The sequence below is a fragment of the Anolis sagrei genome, chromosome 6, assembly GCF_037176765.1.
Source record: "Anolis sagrei isolate rAnoSag1 chromosome 6, rAnoSag1.mat, whole genome shotgun sequence".
Classification (NCBI taxonomy): domain Eukaryota; kingdom Metazoa; phylum Chordata; class Lepidosauria; order Squamata; family Dactyloidae; genus Anolis; species Anolis sagrei.
In genome coordinates, this window is record NC_090026.1 from 15,717,777 (window position 1) to 15,739,369 (window position 21,593).

The 21,593-nt window shown below is 42.0% G+C and overlaps 1 protein-coding gene across 1 annotated transcript in view; it reads right to left on the minus strand.

Annotated features, from left to right (window-relative positions):
* Positions 1–5,559: 5,559 nt before the first annotated feature.
* Positions 5,560–21,593, minus strand: part of TGFB1I1 (transforming growth factor beta 1 induced transcript 1) — a 41,793-nt gene continuing 25,759 nt past the window's right edge. Inside the window, 7 exon segments of the mRNA XM_060780199.2 lie at positions 5,560–8,040; positions 10,308–10,456; positions 11,627–11,708; positions 13,262–13,435; positions 14,735–14,989; positions 16,596–16,695; positions 17,662–17,752. Coding sequence (XP_060636182.2) covers positions 7,774–8,040; positions 10,308–10,456; positions 11,627–11,708; positions 13,262–13,435; positions 14,735–14,989; positions 16,596–16,695; positions 17,662–17,752 — 1,118 coding nt within the window. The 3' untranslated portion in view covers positions 5,560–7,773.

Consider the following 21,593-nt stretch of genomic DNA (forward strand, 5'->3'; position numbering starts at 1 on the left):
ACAACCTGGGGAGATGGCTTTTGCATGGAGCTGTCCAGGTAGGAGGAGGATGGTAGTGAAAAGGATGATATAACTACTTGGGAGGGGAAATCACAGCTGGTTTGGCAAGAGGAAGAGGAAGTGAAATTACTCCCTATATACATAGTACATCCTTCTTGTTGCAAGAGAAAGAGACAGACAGAAAAAGAAAGCAGAAGTGTTGGTGAAAGAAGCAAATCAAGCCTCAGGGAACTTAAGGCAAAGTGTTGGAAATACAAGCCTCCTATACTAGTTATTTGTTATGTATATAATTGAGATTGCATACCATATTGTATGTATATATTGGCATGCATTTTTCCCTTAACTCTATGTTGTTTGAGGTTGTGGGAGGGTCTACAGACCATGTGACCCAGATCTGGGACTATTCAGACTGAGACTCCATTTTAAAAGTCTATTGAGTACAGTTTAGGAAGTCAGCAGTGCTAGAATGCAGTTGGTAGTGTCAGTATGCTGCAGTGAGTAGTCAGTTTATATTGAGTCAATGTTCAGAAATGTATTCTACTGAAGAGAGTGATAGTCTCTATGCCTCAGAGAAGAGACTGAAACAGAATACTTGGAGAACTTACTGTTTAAACTCTCAACCAAAAAGAAATCTACCTGTATGCTGAATACAGGAAGTTTGTAAGTATATTTTCTGCCTTGGCATATCTTTACTGAATTTTCTGCACTAGCATATCTTTGCTGAATACATAAAGTGTAAATGCCAATTAATCTCCAAAAGTGGTCAACACTATTTGGAATAATCATAACCTTTTTGGAAAGGCATGACCTTCCTGAGAAGAGTTAAAACCTCACTTGAGTGAATCTCCTCCTTAGTGGTAAATATCCACAAGTATTAATGCAAGAAAATTTAGGTTCTCAGTTGTTAGACTGATATTCCTGGTTATCTCTTTGAACTGTTAGGAACAAAGATATGCCAATGCAGAAACTATATAGCAGATCCTCAGAAGTGTTCTTTTAGTTGCGCAAAAAAAATCAATTCTCCCATAAAATATATTGCTTTCAAATCATGCTCTCAAGAGACAAAAAATAAGTACCGTATATTCCGGCATATAAGACGACTGGGCATATAAGACGACCCCCAACTTTTCCAGTTAAAATATAGAGTTTGGGATATATTCGCCATATAAGTACCTCCTTCTCTGCCTCTCAGATCTTGCACATGCGCACCTGCACCACTTCTCTGCAGTCTTCAGGAGCGAGATCTAAGAGGCAGAGGAGGAGGTATGGTAATAGGATACAATGGCGGGCAAGACAGGTAAAAGAGGTGTGTTTTTCTGGGCCCAGAGCCACTCTATCTCTTTTTTCCGTAACCCAGGTGGCCCGGACACCTGCAGCTTGCTCTGCCCTTCACTTACACCTTCCTGATGAGGTGCCCCTTCACTTCACCATCGGGACCGCATCAAGTCCACGAATCCTATGAATGGATTTTCTTCTACTGTACTTGTACAGCGTTGCCCTTAATGCTTTCACACAGTTGCTGCATATGGCAGGGACACGACCATTGCCATTTTTGAGCTCCCCACACCATATGCGGCAACCACGGATTCTCCAATCCAGATTGGAAGTTTCAACACCTGCTCTATAAGACTACTCCCAGTGTATAAGACGACTCCTGCCATATAAGACTACTCCCAGCATATAAGTCTACTCCCGGTGTATAAGACAACCCCCCCCGACTTTTGAGAAGATTCTCTTGGGTTAAAAATTAGTCTTATACGCCAGAAAATACGGTACCTAGTCATCATTAAAAGTTAACATGATTGATTTTCTTACAAACCTTTCATGTATTCAGCATATAGGTACATTTCTTATTGGTTGAGAGTTTAAACAGTAAGTTCTCTAATCATGCCAATTTATCTCCAAAAGGGGTCATGCTTCCAAATGGCTTTTGAGATGCTGGTTTTCCAAAACGTTATGGTCTCTAAAAGGGTTTTTCTTTTTTAAAAAGTGACATAAAAGTAATGCTGAAATGGAGAGAGAGAGATAGAGAGAACAGCAATCTACCTAGTGAACTGGGATTGTTCTTTAGTGCCTTGTATTTTTTTAATGCAGTAGATATTGAATATCCCTTATCCAAAATGCTTGGATACATGCTTGGATAACTGTTTTCAATTTCATTTTTTTTTTTTTTTGGATTTAGAAATATATATATTTTTATCCACATACTTAATATCTTGGAGAAATAGTACTTTATACCAGGCACGGGCAAACTTGAGCTCTCCAGGTGTTTTGGACTTAAACTCCCATAATTCCTAACAGCCTCACGCTTCTTCCTTAAGCCTGAAGCTGTTGGGAATTCTGGGAGTTGAAGTCCAAAACACCTGGAGGGCCCAGGTTTGCCCATGCCTGCTTTATATGCCTAAACACGAGAAAATTGTATACAGTATTTTTAATAATTTTGTGAATGAAAGAAAAGTTGTGTTGAACCATCAGAAAGCAAAGGTGCCACTATCTCAGCCATCCATGTGGACAATGTTGGATTTTGGAGGTCTTGGATTTAATTTTATCCCCAGCTTTCTTCAGTTGCTGTATATTGAGTTCAGTGTGCCAACGGAGTTTGCACTCAGTTAAAAACTTGTCAGGAGGGGAAAGAAACTTGTTCTTTCCAGGAGGCTTAGTCAAAAGCAGACTGCTGCAGCTCTCCTAGCTTGAATATTCTCCCTCATTAAGAGCTTTGCCATATGTATCCTGGTTTTCATCTTTGAAATCTGTACAGATTTGTAGAACCAGCATGGCATATTGGCTTTGGATTATGACTCTTGAGAGACCAAGGTTCAAATCCTCGTTCAGTCATGGAAAGCCACATTTCTTGGGGAAGTCAATCTTTTCAGTTTCACAGAAAAAGCCCTGGTAAACCTCCTCTGAACAAGTCTAGCCAAGAAAACCCTGTGCTGGGCTTTGCCTTAGAATTGCAACAAGTTGGAAACAACTTGAGATACGCAGCAGCAAATGTACAGATCTATCATGCCTGAATTAATGTTCTGTGCTTTGTTTGATCATTGGCCTAAATCTGTTTGTTTGTTCCAAATAGAACTTGGTAAGTCAACATTTGAATCATTTCCATTGTTTCACTCGGGTCTACTGCATTTGGAACTAACTAACAATTGGACGAAGGCCTTTGAGCCTAGGAAGTGGGTATTCTGTTCTTCTATAAAGCTGTGGTCTGCCATGGCAGAAATATTAAAAATTAACTAAGTATTTTTAATTACAAAAATGTGAGTCAAGCACTGAAAGGATTAAATGGATGCAATGACTCAGCAAAACCTGTAATTCAATATTAGAAGGTGTGCCTGTTGCTTACCTCTCACACTGAGAGAGCTCTCAGTGTGAGAGAGCTCTCAGTCTGGGAGAGCTCTCAGTGAGAGAACACCTCAGTGGGGGAATAGGTGTCAGTGGTAGTAGGCCTCACTGTGGTGGGAGAAAGCCATCATTAGGAGAAGGCCTCATGTGTGAAGCTCCAGTGTGAAGGTTGAACTTTATTTGTGTCATGGAAATCTTGTTTTTGTAAATAGTGCAACCATATTATTTTGCTATAAAGAAAGCCTCCTATGAGAGAGACAACATTGTGTTTTTGTTCTTTTTATCACTTTGGGCTACTGGTGCAGGGTCACGTTGCGGCTAATAAGTTACTCTGCTGTACATTTACGAGGAGGGTCTTTTGCTAGGAGGGACACACTGTTTTATTCCACCATCTGATAAAAAATGGCTTCCACTTCTGTTTGAAAATCCACAGCAAGATTTTAGAGGTCTAGGAAAGGGTGTCCCAACAGAATAGATCCTTCACCTGTAGCCATCCCTTATAATATTCAGGAGCATATTATTTTACACAACTGATCAAATCCTTGTGCCATTGAATGGCTACAATGGTACTTCCTAATCAAATAAGTAACTTGGAATTGTAAATACAGAAACAACTTCATAATCATCAAGTTTGCAGACGACACCAAATTGGGAGGGATTGCCAATACTCCAGAGGACAGGAGCAGAATTCAAACGATTTTAACAGATTAGAGAGATGATTGACCAAAACTAACAAAATGAAGTTCAATGTAGACAAATGCAAGATATGCTACTTAGGCAGAAAAATGTAGCAAAAAGATATGGAATGGGGGGGTGTCTGGTTCGATAGAAGTACTTGTGAATCAGATCTTGGAATCCTTGTGGAGAGGAATAACATGAACCAACAATGTCATGCAGCAGCTGAAAAAACCAATGGGATTTTGGCCTGCTTAAATAGGAGTCTAGTGTCTAGATCAGTGGTTCTCAGCCTTTGGGTCCCCAGGTGTTTTGGCCTACAACTCCCAGAAATCCCAGCCAGTTTACCAGCTTATTAGGATTTCTGGGAGTTGAATGCCAAAACATCTGGGGACACACAGGTTGAGAACCACTGGTCTAGATCCAGGGAAGTCATGCTACCCTTCTATTCTGCCTTGGTTAGACCACATCTGGAATCACACAGTGTCCAATTCTGGGCACTGCAATTGAAGGGAGATGTTGATTCTAAGCTGAAATGTGTCTAGAGGAGGGCGACTCAAATGATTAAGAGTCCGGAGAACAAGTGACTTAAAGAGCTGAGTACGTTTAGCCTGTAGAAGAGAAGGCTGAGAGGAGACATGGTGAAGACCATGTATAAATATGTGAGGGAAAGGAGCAAGCTTCTTCTGCTGCCCTGGAGACTAGGACATGGAACAATGGCTTCAAACTATAGGAAGGGAGATTCCACCTAAACATTAGGAAGAACTTCCTGACTGTGAGAGCTGTTCAGCAGTGGAACTCTCTGCCCCGGAGTGTGGTGGAGGCTCCTTAGAATCATAGAACCATAGAGTTGGAAGAGACCTCATGGGCCATCCAGTCCAACCCCCTGCCAAGAAGCAGAAATATTGCATTCAAAGCACCCCTGACAGATGGCCATCCAGCCTCTGTTTAAAAGCCTCCAAAGAAGAAGTCTCCACCACACTCCGGGGCAGCGAGTTCCACTGCTGAACAGCTCTCACAGTCAGTAAGGTCTCTTCCAATTCTATGATTCTATGATTTGTAGATTTCATCATCTTATGCGGTTACTCCAGACTTAAACTTCATCACATAAAAAGACCAACCTAGTGGTGACCTGCTTAAATCCAGGTAAGAATATTTCAGTCTTGGTGGATCTGCTGAAATGCCAGGATCCACCAGTCAGGTGCAAGACATTAAAAAAAACAAGATGTCCTCAAATCCATTCTGAGCTAGGATTTTATTAGGGCCAGAACTGAGCTATGTTCACAATAGGTCCATGCTAACACCTACTCCGGCTTACTCCAAACTCTTGTATTTTATCTGCTTAATTTGAGATAAGAAGGGTATTTTTGTTTCTGCTGCTCTTAAAAAACTGGGAGACTTAAAAACACTTGGTACTGAAAACCACCCTCAGATCCACCAGGACAGAATGGTCCACTTTCTGCTCAACTTCACGCACATCTGTAAAGATTTTGACACACTTTCCACACTGGCTACTTACTACACATGGAAACTGATACGATATTTTTTAGCATGTGATTTTTTATTATATATTATACAGCAGTGAGAGGGTAAAAAGTTGGTATAGAAATCTGGGGGCAGAAGGAAGAACACATGCTCTTTGGACTCACGACATCCATTGCATCATATGAAAAGCATCTTTTGGGGTTTAACACGGAAATATTAAAAAAAAGACCCTGATGAATCAGAAAAAAACTCATGTAGGCATATTTTCCCAAACATTGTCTCTCCCTAGCTTTTAAAACAGGAACTTCTTCAATATTTGGCAATCCAAGGCATGTGTTGTCGAAGGCTTTCGTGGCTAAATCACTGGGTTGCTTTGAGTTTTCCAGGCTGTATGACCATGTTCCAGAAGCATTCTCTCCTGATGTTTCGCCCACAGGTGACCTCACAACCTCTGAGGATGCCTGCCATAGATGTGGGTGAAACATCAGGAGATATTGCTTCTGGAACATAGCCATACAGCCCAGAAAACTCACAGCAACCCAATCCAAGACATTTTAACCATTTCTTCTTTAACACAAGACAAAGCTTTGCAAAGTAACTTTTTTTGGACTGTTAGCAATCCCTACGCTGGGAATAGTAGTCCAAGTTCTGGGTCCCTTACAGTAACCAGGTTCCATTCCTTCCTATCATGCTTTTAACTCCCTTAGATGTATGGAGAGAGGCAGATCCGATTAGTCCAAACAACTCTTGGAAGCCGTTCCTACACAAGTCCATCTCGTCTTTTTGCCCAAAAAAGGGTGAGCCAAAGAGTTCCTGTTGTTTATCTTCTCTTACAGTTGAGCCACTTTAGTGCTGAGATCATAAGTGCTTTCAAACAGCCCTGGAGTGATGAGGTCTCCCTTCCCAACACTTGAATATACCGGGGCAAAAGAGCAACATGCCCCAAAACAACAGGAACCGAAGGGACATTTCTCATCTCCAATCTAAATGTCTTTATTGCAAGGTTGAGGAATTTGATCTTTATAGGACTGAAGTATCTGTGAACCATAGCCATAGCAGATTGTACTGGATGCCGGTGGTGCAATGGGTCAAATCCTAGTGCTGGCAGGATTGCTGACCGAAAGGTCGATGGCTCGAATCTGGGGAGTGGGGTGAGCTCCCATCTGTCAGCTCCAGCTTCTCATAAAGGGACATGAGAGAAGCCTCCCAAAGGAAGGTAAAACATCCAGACATCCCCTGGGCAACGTTCTTGCAGACGGCCAATTCTCTCACACCAGGAGCGACTTGCAGTTTCTCATGTAGCTCCTGACACAGAAAAAAATAGAAGATACAGTCCAACAATCTATGGAATGACACCTCTCTTTGGTTTATGGCTTAAAATAGTCCTGAGAAGGAGAGTGGGGCTTGGATACTTCCCATCTCGCACTATGGAGCCCCCAGTGGTGCAGTGGGTCAAACCGCTGAGCTGCTGAACTTGTTGACCGAAAGGTTGCAGGTTCGAATCTGTGGAGAGCAGTGTGAGCTCCTGCTGTTAGCCCCAGCTTCTGCCAACCTAGCAGTTCAAAAACATGCAAATGTGAGTAGATCAATAGGTACTGCTTCGGCAGGAAGGTAACGGCACTCCATGCAGTCATACCGGTCATACGACCTTGGAGGTGTCTATGGACAACGCTGGCTCTTTGGCTTAGTAATAGGGATGAGCACCAACCCCCAGAGTTGGACATGACTGGACTTAATGTCAGGGGAAAACATTTACCTTTACCTTACTACTGGGCAGAATTGCAAAGGATTTTAAAAGAAGCAGGGGCAAGGCTTCATTTTGGCCCCACTTCCTCTCTGGATGGCACTGCCAGCTGGTCTTGTGTATGTGGCTTAAGGCACTGCCTCCTGTCTGAAGTGCTGGCATTACATGCAAGCGTGGCTTCAAAATGGCATGTGATGTGGTCGAGGTTAACTATTGGCTGCTCATGCTATGGCAGGGGTTTGGCTCCTGAGTAGGGCAGTAGGAACAGGGATACCCTGCTCCATCCATCACTTTTGGTTTTGGAGGGGGAAATTTATTTTTGCACGTGGTTCTTATCTACAGGTATGTTTTTTGGCAATGGTGTTGGTGGCTTCTGTGGTGTGTGTCAAAGCCCCTAAGGCACAGGCCTCTCCCACGCATGGCAGTGGGTATGGCTTGGTCAAAGATTGAGGGACCCCTAGGTCCTCCCTTTTCCCATGCTGGCAGTAGGCATGGCTTGGCCACAGCAATGGCGAGGCACTTCCTGGTCACCCAAAGAGCTTGATGAAGCACGGGTGGCAGTAAGGCTTGTCGTTCTGCTCCTTGAAGGTGCCCTTGTTGAGTTGTTTGAGGCAGAAGGCACAGACAAAGTGCTCCGGGTGGAACTTGCGCGCCATGGCTGTTATGCACCGCCCGGTGATGGGTTTCTCGCAGCCTGAACAGAGCGATCCACGCTGCTTGTGGTAGTGGATCTCACAAAAGGGGCGGCCGCCGTGCTCAAAGAAGCTGCCATTCACAAAGGGAGTGTAGCACTCCTGCAGTAAGAAAAAGAAATATGGAATAGACAGGGAGACATTTAGGAAAATGAAACATGTGCACACATACTATCTCCACCCATGTATTTTCTGCTCTGACAGCTTTGCTACAGAAATCCAGAAGTCAACAGGAAGAACAGAAGTTTGCATCCCGAAAACTGGCAGTCAAATTTTTGCAACACATCATCAGGACCTTCGCCATCTGATCCTTTCTTTGAAATTTTTTTCCATTTTTTTTTCAGTCATCAAAGCACATATTTAATTGATATAATTTATTATAATTTTAGAATTATGCATTTAATGTATTGTCAAAGGCTTTCATTAACAGAATGGGTTGTGAGTTTTCCAACCTGTATGGCAGAAATGAAGACGTAAGATTTGGTCATTTAATCTTCACACTAAGAAACGTGTAACGCATCAATCACTGCCTGTTTTTCAATCATTTGTTGGACAGAGGCTTTCCGCTTCCAAAGACACAACAAGTTTCTTGGGTTGCTGTAAGTTTTCCGAGCTGTATGGGCATGTTCTACAAGCATTCTCTCCTTACGTTTCACCTGCATCTATGGCAGGCATCCTCAGAGGTTGTGACTTCTGTTGAAAACTAGGAAAATGCGGTTTATATATTTGTGGAATGTCCAGGGTGGGAAAAAACAACTCTTGTCTGTTTGAGATAGGGGTGAATGTTGAATTTGGCCACCTTGATTGGCATTTAATGGCCTAGCAGTTTCAAGGTCTGGCTTCTTACTGCCAGTATTAAAAAAACCTCTGTTTTTGAGTATAGTTCTTTATTTACTGTTATGATTCCCCTCAAAAACAGGGGAATTTCAGACAAGAAACAATCAGGGCCAGCTAATCACCTCCCAACAAAGGATTCCTCCAGGCAGTAAGAAGCCAGACCTTGAAACTGCTAAAAGCTAATCAAGGGGGCCATTGCAACATTCACACTTGCCTCAAGCAGACAAGAGTTCTTTCTCCCACCCTGGACATTATTCCACAGATATATAATCCCATTTTCCTAGTTTCCAACAGACCTCACAACCTCTGAGGATGCCTTCCATAGATGCAGGCGAAACATCAGGAGAGAATGCTTCTGAAACTGGCCATACAGCCCGGAAAACTCACAACAACATTGTGTATTTACTTACCAATATGAGAAATAAACACGTGTATGCAGTTAGGGCAAGTATGACTACAATGCAGGATGTATAACAGAAAATGAGGTTTGAAAAATCTTGAGAATTTGAGGTTTAATTGTATATAGTATTTTTATATTCTAGCCAGTAGCCTATTCTAGCTGGTAGTTCCTTAGGCTTTGGTGATTTGAAGAAAAGTTTGGAAATAACACATTACTTGTATTAAGTTACTTCCCCAATCTAAGGGAACCCCATTATCTTTGGAGGTGGTGGTGGTGGGGATTTCTAGTGCAACATATTGACAAGGGCTGCAGGTTGGGACTGCTATAAACAAACTGGCTTGTAGTTTATAGCTTCCTCTGCCTCCCACAACACAGATTGCTCTTTACCAAAACCAATGCAGTTTTGGATGCTTTCCAATCCTCTGGTAAGAACGCTGGTTTCGGATAAGTTGCATAGTTTTGTTAGTGGATCAGCAACATCTTTAAGAATTCATCAGCTGATGCCAACTCAGCCTGGCGACTTGTTAATCTTTAATTTGCAAATAAACCATAAGTCCTCGAGCTTTACTGCATCATTTTGACTCTGCCCACCCCACCTCCTCACCCCTACAACCCTCACTGAAAAATATATTATCAAAGATCATCAATGGAAACAGACAGGAATAATTTTTCCATCTTCACATGCAGTTCATCTCCTAATTAATGTAAGATGAGTTATGCTTGATTAGATCCAGAGTTTCAAAGTTACTTTTGGACTACAAGGCACAGAAAAGAGTGGAATATAAATAAAGTTATTATTATTATTATTATTATTATTATTATTATTATTATCCTGAAGGCATGAGATATTGTCTGATCTTGGAAGCTAAGCAGAGTCAGACCTAGCTAATACTGGGAAGGGGACTGCCAATGACCAGTGCTGCAGGGTCTGTTTCAGGGGAAGGCAATGCAAACCACCTCTGCATATTCCTTACCTAAGAAAACACTATGGCATTCATTGTGTCATCCTAAGTCAACTGGCAACCTGAAGGCAGGCACACACTTAGGAAGTGACCCGAAGTTACATTCATTAGGCTGGAAATTGTATCAGGGAGTGAATCTTGCCATCAGTCCTGGGAATGCATATGCTTACCCTGCAGACAAAGCACTCTGGATGCCACAGGGCGTTCAGAGCCGAGATGTAGTTCTCCAGTATGGCCTGGTTGCATCCCTGGCAGCGGGTGGAGAAGAGTTCATAGAAGTCTTGGCGGCAATACTGCTTCCCATCCTTCTCATGAAAGCCTGCCACATCGAAGTAAAAAGATAGTGAACAAAAGGAATGGAGTTTGGCGGTTTCTTGTAAGATATGGCTGGATCTTCCGTGCCCCCCAACCTTGCCTCCCCTCCTTGGAGAAATGAACCTTAAGGAGAAAGGCTTAATTTATGAGCCATGAGCCTTGAGCCAATGAGACTTTCCCCACTAAAACATAATTGCCCTTTTGGGGCAGAATGAGGTTCTCATGGCCTTAAAATAATAGGGCAGTTCCCCAACACTACCACACACATATATTAGTGGAGCTGAATCTTGCACCTGACATGTCATTGCTTGTTTCAATTTTGACCAATTTCTTACCGGAATTTGAAAGATTTGGATAGTTGAATAGGAAGCAAAAATACCACAAGTGGGGGGGGGGGCATTTTTAAAGAAAAATAATCACCCCTATAAATTATGGGGCTGGGAAGTGCCCTTGGGGCCATATGCAGCCTGTATTTTCTTCACCTTCTAATGCAATGGTTCCCAACCTTTTTTTTTTTACTAGGGACCACTTTGAATGGGGACCACTTTCCAAGATTGGTCCCAAAACAGTTACAAATTGGTTTTTGGTCAACTTTAGATTCAGTTTGGTTATTTGGGGTGCTGATTCGGGGTGCTGATTCAGAAAACTGCACTGGATAGACCACATCAGCTCTAGTTTCTGATGCAGAACATATGCATCCAGTAGTCGCCATCTGCTCGCCCACAGAAAACCATATTTAATAATCTAGAGCTGATGTCGCAGTTTCTCAAGTTGCTCCTGACATGAAAAAAAAAAGCCGAATGGCCACGCTTACAGCCATAAATTTACTAGTCCCTAAAACAAGCATAAAAGCAAGTATGAAGACAAAGCAAATCTTACTTCTTGGGTACTTGCGGGAGCGTAATTCTCTAAAACAAGACACTTACTATTGGAGCACCTTATTTCAGAAAAAAATATGTGCAAGAAATAAAATTTTTGGTACTGGTTGTTGCCATATTGTTGAATTTTGGCAGTGGTGAGGGGGATTCTAATCTGACTTTTGGATCCACTAACATTGGCCATCCCTGTAACATCCCAAGAAAGCCTTGTGTGCATTCATACAAAAGCTCATGTTGCTTGTTTTCCTTTCTTGTTTTGAGTTTCAGGTGAAAATGGCTAAGACCTTTGCACTTACCTTCCTCCCCAAAGGGCCGCCCACATTTGACGCAGCAGAAATGCTCGGGGTGCCAGTTCTTGTCCAGTGCAGTCACCATTTTCTGAATGAATTGGACAGATGTTTGGGGAAAGAGAGGGGAAAACACAGTGTCTGTGAGGAACCAGCAACTTGCTGACAATGCACCAAACAGGATGCTACAGTCATGCGTGTCCCAGGCTTGTCCTCTTTTGCCTATTCTTGTTTCTTATGCCAGCTATTTATAGAGGAATTTTGTCTATTACTACTTGGCACTACATTCTGAGGTTTGTGGCTGCCCTTCTAGGACTGGATGCAGAGATGTAAAACTTACAAACATAGTTTCTTTACTATTTCTCATACTTTACTAGCTTGGGTACCCAGCATTGCCCGGGTTATTTTAAAAAGTCAAATTTTAATTCTACAAAATGCATAAGGTTGTGGGTGAACTACAACTCACATCATGCCAGGTTAACCCCAAGAATCTCCATCAGTATTTAAAGTTTGTTCTGTTGGGTAAGTTTGCTCTAGATGCCATCAGTGGTGGGGTTCAGTGTGACCTCTGGATGCAGGGTAAATTACAACTCCCTCAAACCTCTCTAGTAGGTTGAGTTAGTCATGGGGGTTTTGTGTGCCAAGTTGGGTACAGGTCCATCATCGGTGGAGGTAACAGTTTCTCTGGTTGTGGATGAACTACAACTCCCTGAAATGAAGTTCAGTTCCTCAACTCCTCCAGTAATCAAATGTCAACATATCAGGTATGTGTGCCAAGTTTGGTTCAGATCCATCAGTGTTTGTGTTCACAGTGCTCTCTAGATGTTGGTGAACTACAACTCCCCTAAATCAAAATGAATTTTCCCCAAAGACCACCAGTATTTTTTTGCTAGTCATGGGGGTTCTGTGTGCCAAGTTTGGTCCAATTCCCTCTTTGGTGAAGTTCACAGTGCTCATTGATTGCAGGTGAACTATACATCCCAGTACCTAAAATCATGGTGAATTCTCCCCAAACCCCTCCAGTATGTTAAGTTGCTGATCAATTCTTCTGTCTGCTGTGTGCCATAGAAAAGAATAGGAAAGGGTTAAGGGAGAGGCAGTGGGAATGGTCATGCAAATTCCACACCAATTGAGAGAGTAGGAAACACTAGGATGTTTGTGGTGGAGGAAACACATAAAATCTAAGATGAAATGGTCCCCATATGAAAGCATTCACTTGGGTGGTGGGCAGTATGGTGTTTGTGGAGTACACTGGCAGGGGTTGTACGGTGCTCATTATAACCTGCATTGTTAGTGGAGGGAGGGCCTTTAGTAGCTTCTCATAGATGGGGATCATAGCTGTTTGTGGAGGCAGGAACTTGTCTGTGTAAGTGGACACCCTAGCCACATACATACATACATACATACATACATACATATCTTCATTTTTATTATGTGTATAGATATTGACTAGAACAGCAGACCATCTTCTCCCTCTACCCATCCACCCCAAGTACCTTAGTGCAATATATTTCATGGAAAGAAGAAAAAGGTTGAAATAAATGAAGATATTCTACAGTAAACTCCTGATTCACAAAGTTAGTTTAAATATTAAACTTGCTCAAAGCTGCACTGAGTTACAAGGCTCAGATGAGGACCACTCACATCGAGGATGGGTTCATTGCAAAGGCCACAGCGGGGGGAGAAGAGCTGGAAGTAATCCCTCTCACAGTAAGGAGCACCATCTTTCTCAAAGAAATTGCTGCCTCCCATCTCCTTCTGGCAGTGGCTGCAGACAAAATGTTCTGGGTGCCAAGTGCTGCCCAGGGCTGTTACCACCTGGACAAGGAGAGATGTCGGAACAGAGAGATCAGGTTAAGCAGGGAAATAATAACATGTTGGATTCCACATACTATTGACAACGACAATCCAATTTACTAACCACCTCAACTTTCTTACTAAGGTCCCCTGGGAGATTCTTTCTCTCTTTATCCCAAGTTTCTCTGGGTCACAATCCTTCCTGTGCCCATTTTTACCTCATGCATATCCAATGAGGTAGACTTAGGTTGAGATATGGTAGCTATGCCCAAGACATGCTGTAGACTTCATTGTAATTTCTGACTTATGGCATATTTCTGGAACAGAGTTTTCTGAGGTTGAGTGGCCGTGACTTGTCTAAGATCACCCAATAAATTTTCATGGTTGAGCTGGGACTTGAACCCTGGTCTCCAGAGCCATGGTCCAAAGTCCATGCTATATCAAAGTGATGTTCATAGAAACAAAGAATCCTTGAGTTGAAAGAGACCTCATGGGCCATCGCATTCAAAGCACTCCTGAATGTGATTTTCCTGCTTCTTGGTAGGGGGTTGCACTGGATGGCCCATGAGATCTCTTCCAACTCTATGATTCTATGAAGACCACTTCATGGAATCATAGCATGGAGTTTGGACTATGACTCTGGAGACTCTGGAGTACCTGCTCAACCATGAAAACTTATTAGGTGATCTTAGACAAGTCATGACTACTCAACCTCAACCTCTGCCATAAGTCAGAAATGCCTTCGGGGCACAAAACAAAAACAAGTAAATGAATGAATGAATGAATGACCAACTAAAACACTGGCTGGCAATATTAGGCCAAGCACCAACCTTGGCTCTGCAGTGCAAAAATAAGACTAAAATATGTGGGGGGGGGGGGGGGGGAGAGAGAGAAAGAAGAGAAAAAGACAACAAGAGGAGAAGGAGGAACATTCCAATAAGTAAACAGAATGCCAAGTGGACTTGACATCACCCTAAAATGGACAGCAACCTCGACATTCCCCCTGTGAGATCATTAATAAGGAAGTCTGCACAAACTATGAGCAGCTGCAGACATTTGTTTTTGCCTGAGCCAACTGGGAAGGGCAAGCTTCCACTTTTTCCTCTCCTTTTCACTGAGAACAAACTACTTTTGCACTTTTGACCTCACCTTTCAGTCATTAAAATAAGCTACAGACAACAGGGAAAAGTGGGAGGATGAGTGAGAAACTGCGTCATTTTGAAAGCAGGTGAAAAAGTGGGATGGAAGAGATAGAAATGGAAATGTTTCTGACAGATCAGAATAGTTGGAGGGTTTGTCCTCCACATCAGAAGTGCTCACCTGCCCTGCAATGGGTTTCTGACAGGAAGCACACAGCCCTTTGGCTGTGGTGGAAATCCCTTGGCGGCTGAGATCCGACTCCAGCATCACAAGCATGCTGTCCAGGTTCCCACTTGGTTGAGCCGGAGACATCTGTGGTGGTGCAGCAGGAGAGCTGGGGGAAATGGACGAGACCACCGGTAGCTGTGCCGAGGACACGCGGGCAGGAGCAGGAGGTGGTGATACAGCTGTGATGGTGGAGGAAGCTCCTGGGAGCTAAAACATAAAGGACCACACATCAGAAATGGTTAAGAGTAGAGCCTGGAATGGTTCCTTTTTTCCGGACCACTACTCTGCCATGTTGGCTGAAGGATTCCGGGAATCCAGGATCGTTCTGAAGGAGATCAATGTCATTTTCCAGGCTTTTTATTTTGACAATATTACAACAGGAGTGGTGTAACCAACTCAAAATTTTCTTTAAAATGGAGCCATCTTTATCCTAAGGATAAACAACAATAGAGCAAAGAAGAAAATGCACATCGGACACTGGAAACTCAACTGCTATTTTTTTTTTTCCCATTTGGGAACAAATGTTCTAAATCTATGGAACAAAGTACCGTATATACTCGAGTATAAGCCAACCCAAATATAAGCCGAGGCACCAAATTTTAGCACAAAAAACTGGGAAAACGTATTGACTCAAGTATAAGCCAAGGGTAGGAAATGCAGCAGCTAATGGTAAATTTCAAAATAAAAATAGATACAATACCATTACATTAATTGAGGCATCAGTAGGTTAAATGTTTTGAATATTTACATAAAACTATAATTTAAGATTTGACTGTGGAACTCTAATTAAACCATTATTCTAACCTTCTTCAATGTAAATTTGCTTGCATATCCTTCCAATAAAAATAGAGCAAAATAATAAATGTAATAATACTACTATTAATAATAGAGTAAAATAATGGAAATGTAATAATAACAGTAATAATAGAGTAAAATAATAAATATAATTAAAACAATAATAAAGTAGAATGATCAATGTAACAACAACAACAACAACAACAACAACAACAATACATTTATTATGTATTTCTAACAGGGTAAAATAATAAATAACCTTGAATCGAATATAAGTCGAGCGGGACTTTTTCAGCCTAAAAAAGGGCTGAAAAGCTAGGCTTATACTCGAGTATATACAACAACAACAACAACATAATTTATTTATATTCTGGATTACAGTACACATATACAGGGCAGATTGCAGTACACATATACAGGAAACATTCGATGCCGTAACACAATTAACAAAGACAGACAGTACATAAACAGAGGTAAAGGCTTCCCATCTTTTTCCATCTCTGGCATCTGGGGGCTGTGCTCAACTCCAGCCATGAGGGGTGTTGTCGCTCCATCTTCCATGCTGAGGAGCTTTGTTGTCTTTAGATGTTCTCCTCATCGAATCACCAGCATGTCTGCATGGGTGCCTTTTATTACCTCCCCACCAAAGTGGTACCTATTTATCTACTCACGTAACTGTTTTTGAATTGCTAGGTGAGTAGAATCTGGGCTGACAGTTGGGAGCTCACCCCAACCCGGTTTTTAACTGTCAACCTTTCAATTGGCAAGATTTTCTGCAGCTGGCGGTTTAACCCACTGTGCTAAAATACTAGCATTCACCAGATGTTACTATGGAGGAACAAACAAATTCCTAGAGAAGATACTTCTCCAGGAAACTTATAGGTTCTCCAATGAGACTCCATGTTGATTTTTAATGGAAGTCATTCATTTCAGTAGAGTCCACTGTTATCCATTGTTTCCTGTTTCCACTCTAAGTTCAGAAACATATCCCCCACAGCAACTCAAAACTAATACTTACATTGCTCTGGACCCGGAAATCTGACAGAGAGGCCATGAGCTTGTCCAGCTCCAAGGTGGCAGATGTGGCAGACGGCTTTGCAGATGGAGGAGCCACTGACCTGGGAATAAGGTGACACCATCAGAGGTGCTTGGAGATAAAGAAACAAGCTGACATGGTTCACCCAATAGCAATCTGATTCTTAGCTATTATATATATATAGAGAGAGAGAGAGAGAGCAAGAGAGAGTGAGAGAGAGAGCTATTTTATATATATACTAGCTGTCCCCAGCCATGTGTTGCTGTGGCCCAGTCTTTGTATATTTGTTTTGTGTGTGTATATGTGTGTGTTTGTGTATATATATGTGGGTTTACGCATGCATTGTAATGTATTTTAGGGGGTGGTTGGCTTTTTAAGTCTCTTCTGCTGTGTTTTTCTGTATTTTTATGAGTCATGGTCACTCGTTGGCCTGATAAGTGTCTTGTGTCCAAATTTGGTGTCAATTTGTCCAGTGGTTTTGGAGTTATGTTAATCCCACAAACTAACATTACATTTTTGTTTATATAGATATAGATATATTAATTGAAGGGGCAGTTTGTCCAGTCTAGGTTTATGAGATATAATGTTTTGAGTCTGAGTCCTGCTTTTGTAATCAGCAACCAAGAGATAGATTCCAGGCAGCTTGGAATTTTAGCCTTGGAATATGTTGACAATATACACGAAAGCTGGGCTGATGAAAAATATTTTTGTGGTTATACCTAATTATAGGGATATTTTATATTAAAAAGACACAAAACTTAAAGACAGTCATTTTTGTGTCATGACTTTTTTTTTCAATAAATAGTTTTTATTAAATTTTCGAAGATACAATGATAAAATCGGAAGTATTACATTAGAAAAAATAGATAGAGAGATGAAGAGAAAAGGAAAAAAATACAAAATCCAACAAAATATGACTTTTGATGGTGTCACTTGGTGTGATCCCCAATGATGCCACTTGTCTAGGTTCCAAGTGCAGTTTGCCCCTGGAGCAAATGCCTTGGCTTGTAATGAGCCTCCTTCACTATCCTAGCGACCATATACTTACCGAGATAGAGAATCGATAGAATCTTCTGGCCTGTCTTTGCCCTTCTCCCCACTTGGGTTTTTGCTGGATGGGAACTGAGACATTATTTCATCTATAGGGGGGGAAAGTGAAGGAGAAAGAGAGATATCTGTTAGACCCTGTCGTTCCATATTCTTGCCATTAGAGGACAGCAGTGTTGTGATTCAAAGGGCAAAAAAGGCACTGGAAAGCATTATTTTACTGCCAGAGAAACTTTCATTACCAAGAAGCTCAAAAGTGCTACATGTGGACCAATAGTAAAATAGTAGGGGTGCTTCTGAGCATGTGCAGAAGATGTGAGAGGAAGTCACAGGGAGGAGGGAGCAAGCTTGTTTTCTGCTGCCCTGGAGACTAGGACGCAAAACAATAGCTTCAAACTACAATACAGGAGATTCCATCTGAACATCAGGAAGAACTTCCTGACTGTGAGAGATGTTCAGCAGTGGAACTCTCTGCCCCGGAGTGTAGTGGAGGCTTTTAAGCAGAGGCTGGGTGGCCATTTGTCGGGAGTGCTTTGAATGTGATTTTTCTGCTTCTTGGCAGGGGCTTGGACTGGATGGCCCAAGAGGTCTATGATTCTATGATTCTGTATCACTGTGTGCCAAAAAAGCATATCTAGAATGGATAGAGACATTATAAGTCAGAATTACCCAATTTCACCTGGAATTTCTATTTAAAATCATAGAACTGGATCATAGAAGAGATCTCGAGGATCATCCAGTCCTATCCAATTCTGCCATGCAAGAAAACACAATCAAAACACTCCCAACAGATGGCCATCCAGCCAAAGAAGAACATCCAAATAAGAAGAGTTCTACAGATTCCAAGATGTATTGTTGAAGGCTTTCATGGCCAGAATCACCAGGTTGTTCTGTGTTTTCCAGGCTGTATGGCCATGTTCCAGAAGCATTCTCTCCTGACATTTCACCTGCATTTATGGCAGGCATCCTCAGAGATTGTGAGGTCTTTGGGAAACTAGGAAATTTGTGTTTATATATCTGTGGAATGTCCAGGGTGGGAGAAAGGACTGTTGTCTGTTTGAGGTAGGTGTGAATGTAGCAATTGGCCACCTTGATTAGCATTTAAAGGTCTCGCAGTTTTCAAGGTCTGGCTTCTTACTGCCTTAGGTAATCCTTTGTTGGGAGGTGATTAGTTGGCCCTGATTGTTTTTTATCTGGAATTCCCCTGTTTTTTTTTAGTGTTGTTCTTTATTTACAGTTATGATTTTAGAGTTTTTTTAAATACTGGTAGCCAGATTTTGTTTATTCCACAGATATATAAACATCACTTGTCTAGTTTCCAACAAACTTCACAACCTCTGAGGATGCCTGCCATAAATGCAGGCAAAACGTCAGGAGAGAATGCTTCTGGAACATGGCCATACAGCCTGAAAAACTCACAGCAACCCAGATTCCAAGATGGCAGAGCATTCCACTGTCGAACAGCTCTCACTGTCAGAAAGTTCTTCCTAATGTTTAGGTGGAATATTATTATTATTATTATTTGCAATTTGAACGTCTTCCTCCATGTCCTAGTCTCTGGAGCAGCAGAAAACAAGTTTGCTCCCTCTTCAATATGATATCTTTCAAGTATTTAAACATGACTGTCATGTGTCCTCTCATCCTTGCATTCTTGAGACTAAATATAAGCCAGTCCTCACAGGGATTGTCCCTGCCTAATTGGAAGAGCTGGAATATGCAACATCTTCCACCAAAACTGAAAACAGTAAACTAGTCTGGACAAGTGACATGCATCATTCTGTTCCAATAGAGAGAAATAGTGAGCAAGCTCAGGAGGTGAATAAATCCAAGCGTTTATCATTTCCGACTCCCACACCCACTGCCCAAAGCACTTGTCTCACACTTCCTTATGACTGGGCCAGTGGAAGAATACATGTGGGAGTACAACCGAATTTCCCATTCACATTTCTTAAGACTAGAGACAGCCTTTCCAGCCTGAGAACTGGCAACCCCATGCAAATCACCGGACACAACTTCTAAGCAGGCTTAAGTGAAGAATGTCTAATTTTAGAAACAAAGGGTCAGTAAAACAACACAGTGACAATATGCTCCACTACAGGAAGTAGCAAAGACCCACGGGAGCACACAAGGTTGCTGCTTCCAAATAAAGCAGTATTTCTCAACCTTCCTAATGCCATGACCCCTTAATACAGTTCCTTATGTTGTGGTGACCCCCCGAAACACAAAATTATTTTCGTTGCTACTTCATAACTGTAATTTTGCTACTGTTATCAATTGTAATGTAAATATCTGGTGTATTTTCATTGACTGAACCAAATTTGACACAAATACCCCCGATACCCCTGAGTTTGAATACTAGTGGAGTTGGCGGGGGGGGGGGGGGATTGATTTTGTCATTTGGGAGTTTTAGTTGCTGGGATTTATAGCTCACCTACAATCAAAGAGGATTCTGAACTCCACCAACAATGGAACTGAACCAAACTTAGCACTCAGAACTTCAATGACCAATAGAAAAAAACTGTAAGGGTTTGGTGGGCATTGACCTTGAGTTTTGGAGTTGTAGTTCACCTACATCCAGAGAGCACTGTGGACTCAAACAATGATGGGCCTCCAAACTCCACCAATGTTCACATTTGGGCCTATTCAGTATTCGTACCAAGTTTGGTCCTGATCTATCATTGTTTGATTCCACAGTGCTGTCTGGATATAGGTGAACTGCAACTCCAAAATTCAAAGTCAATGCCCACCAACCCCTTCCAGTATTTTCTGTTGGTTGTGGGAATTTTGTGTGCCAAGTTTGGTTCAATTCCATCGTTGGCAGAATTTGGAATGCTCTTTGATTGTAGGTTAACTATAAATCCCAGCAACTACAACTCCCAAATCACAAAATCAATCCCCCTCCCCAACTCCATCAGTATTCAAATTTGGGCATATCAGATATGTGTGCCAAATTTGGTCCAGTGAATGAAAACACATCCTGCATATCAGATATTTGCATTACAATTCATAACAGGAGCAAAATTACAGTTGTGAAGTAGCAACCAAAATAATTTTATGGTTGGTGGTCACCACAACATGAGGAAGTGTATTAAGGGGTCATGGCATTAGGAAGGTTGAGAACCACTGGTCTAGGCCATGCCACTGAATTGTTTAAATAAGGGTGGATTCTTTGCAGCGCTTCAGAGATTGCAACTCCCATTAACCTCTGCCAGCATGGCCAATAGTGAACAATGATGAGATCTGCAGCCCAACAACATCTGCAGGGCCACAAGATGCCCCGATTTGATTCAAAACTCTGAAAATGCTGAACAAACGTAAACAATGCTTATGGTCCCCAAGAATCTGAGCCTGAAAAGAAACCACTAGAGGTATTACTGTGGCAGTGGTTGTTGCTATTGTTCCACCTCTTCCCCAATATTGTAGCTCAAGGCAGGCTACAAATTCAAATAATTACATTATAATTTCAAGAGTGTAGAAAGTTGACATTAAAACAGAATTAAATGCTGCGAAAGCAGTTTCCAGAGAGGCTGAAGAACACAAAAGGGCTTTGCTGATGAATCACACTAAAATATATCCCTTTCCTGAAGAACGCCCCACAAGGTGACAGCAACTAGCCACCACTTCTGCATTCCTAGCATGGGACACTTGAGTGTGACATTTGTGGGTGGCCACATGAAAAAAGATGACAGGACTTCTGTAGTGTGGAAAATGGTATGGAAGACAACATTTCAGCGAGTACAGTTTCACAATGCAAGTTAGAATTGCATGAGAAACTAAATCCCACTACTACGCAACTATTAAAAGCGCAAGGGCCCTGTCTTCTATTTCACATGCCACCACTGATATATAAGGAGCCCCTGGTGAACCTTGTGCCGGCAAGACTGAAGACCGACAGGTCGCAGGTTTGAATCCGGGGAGAGCGCGGATGAGCTC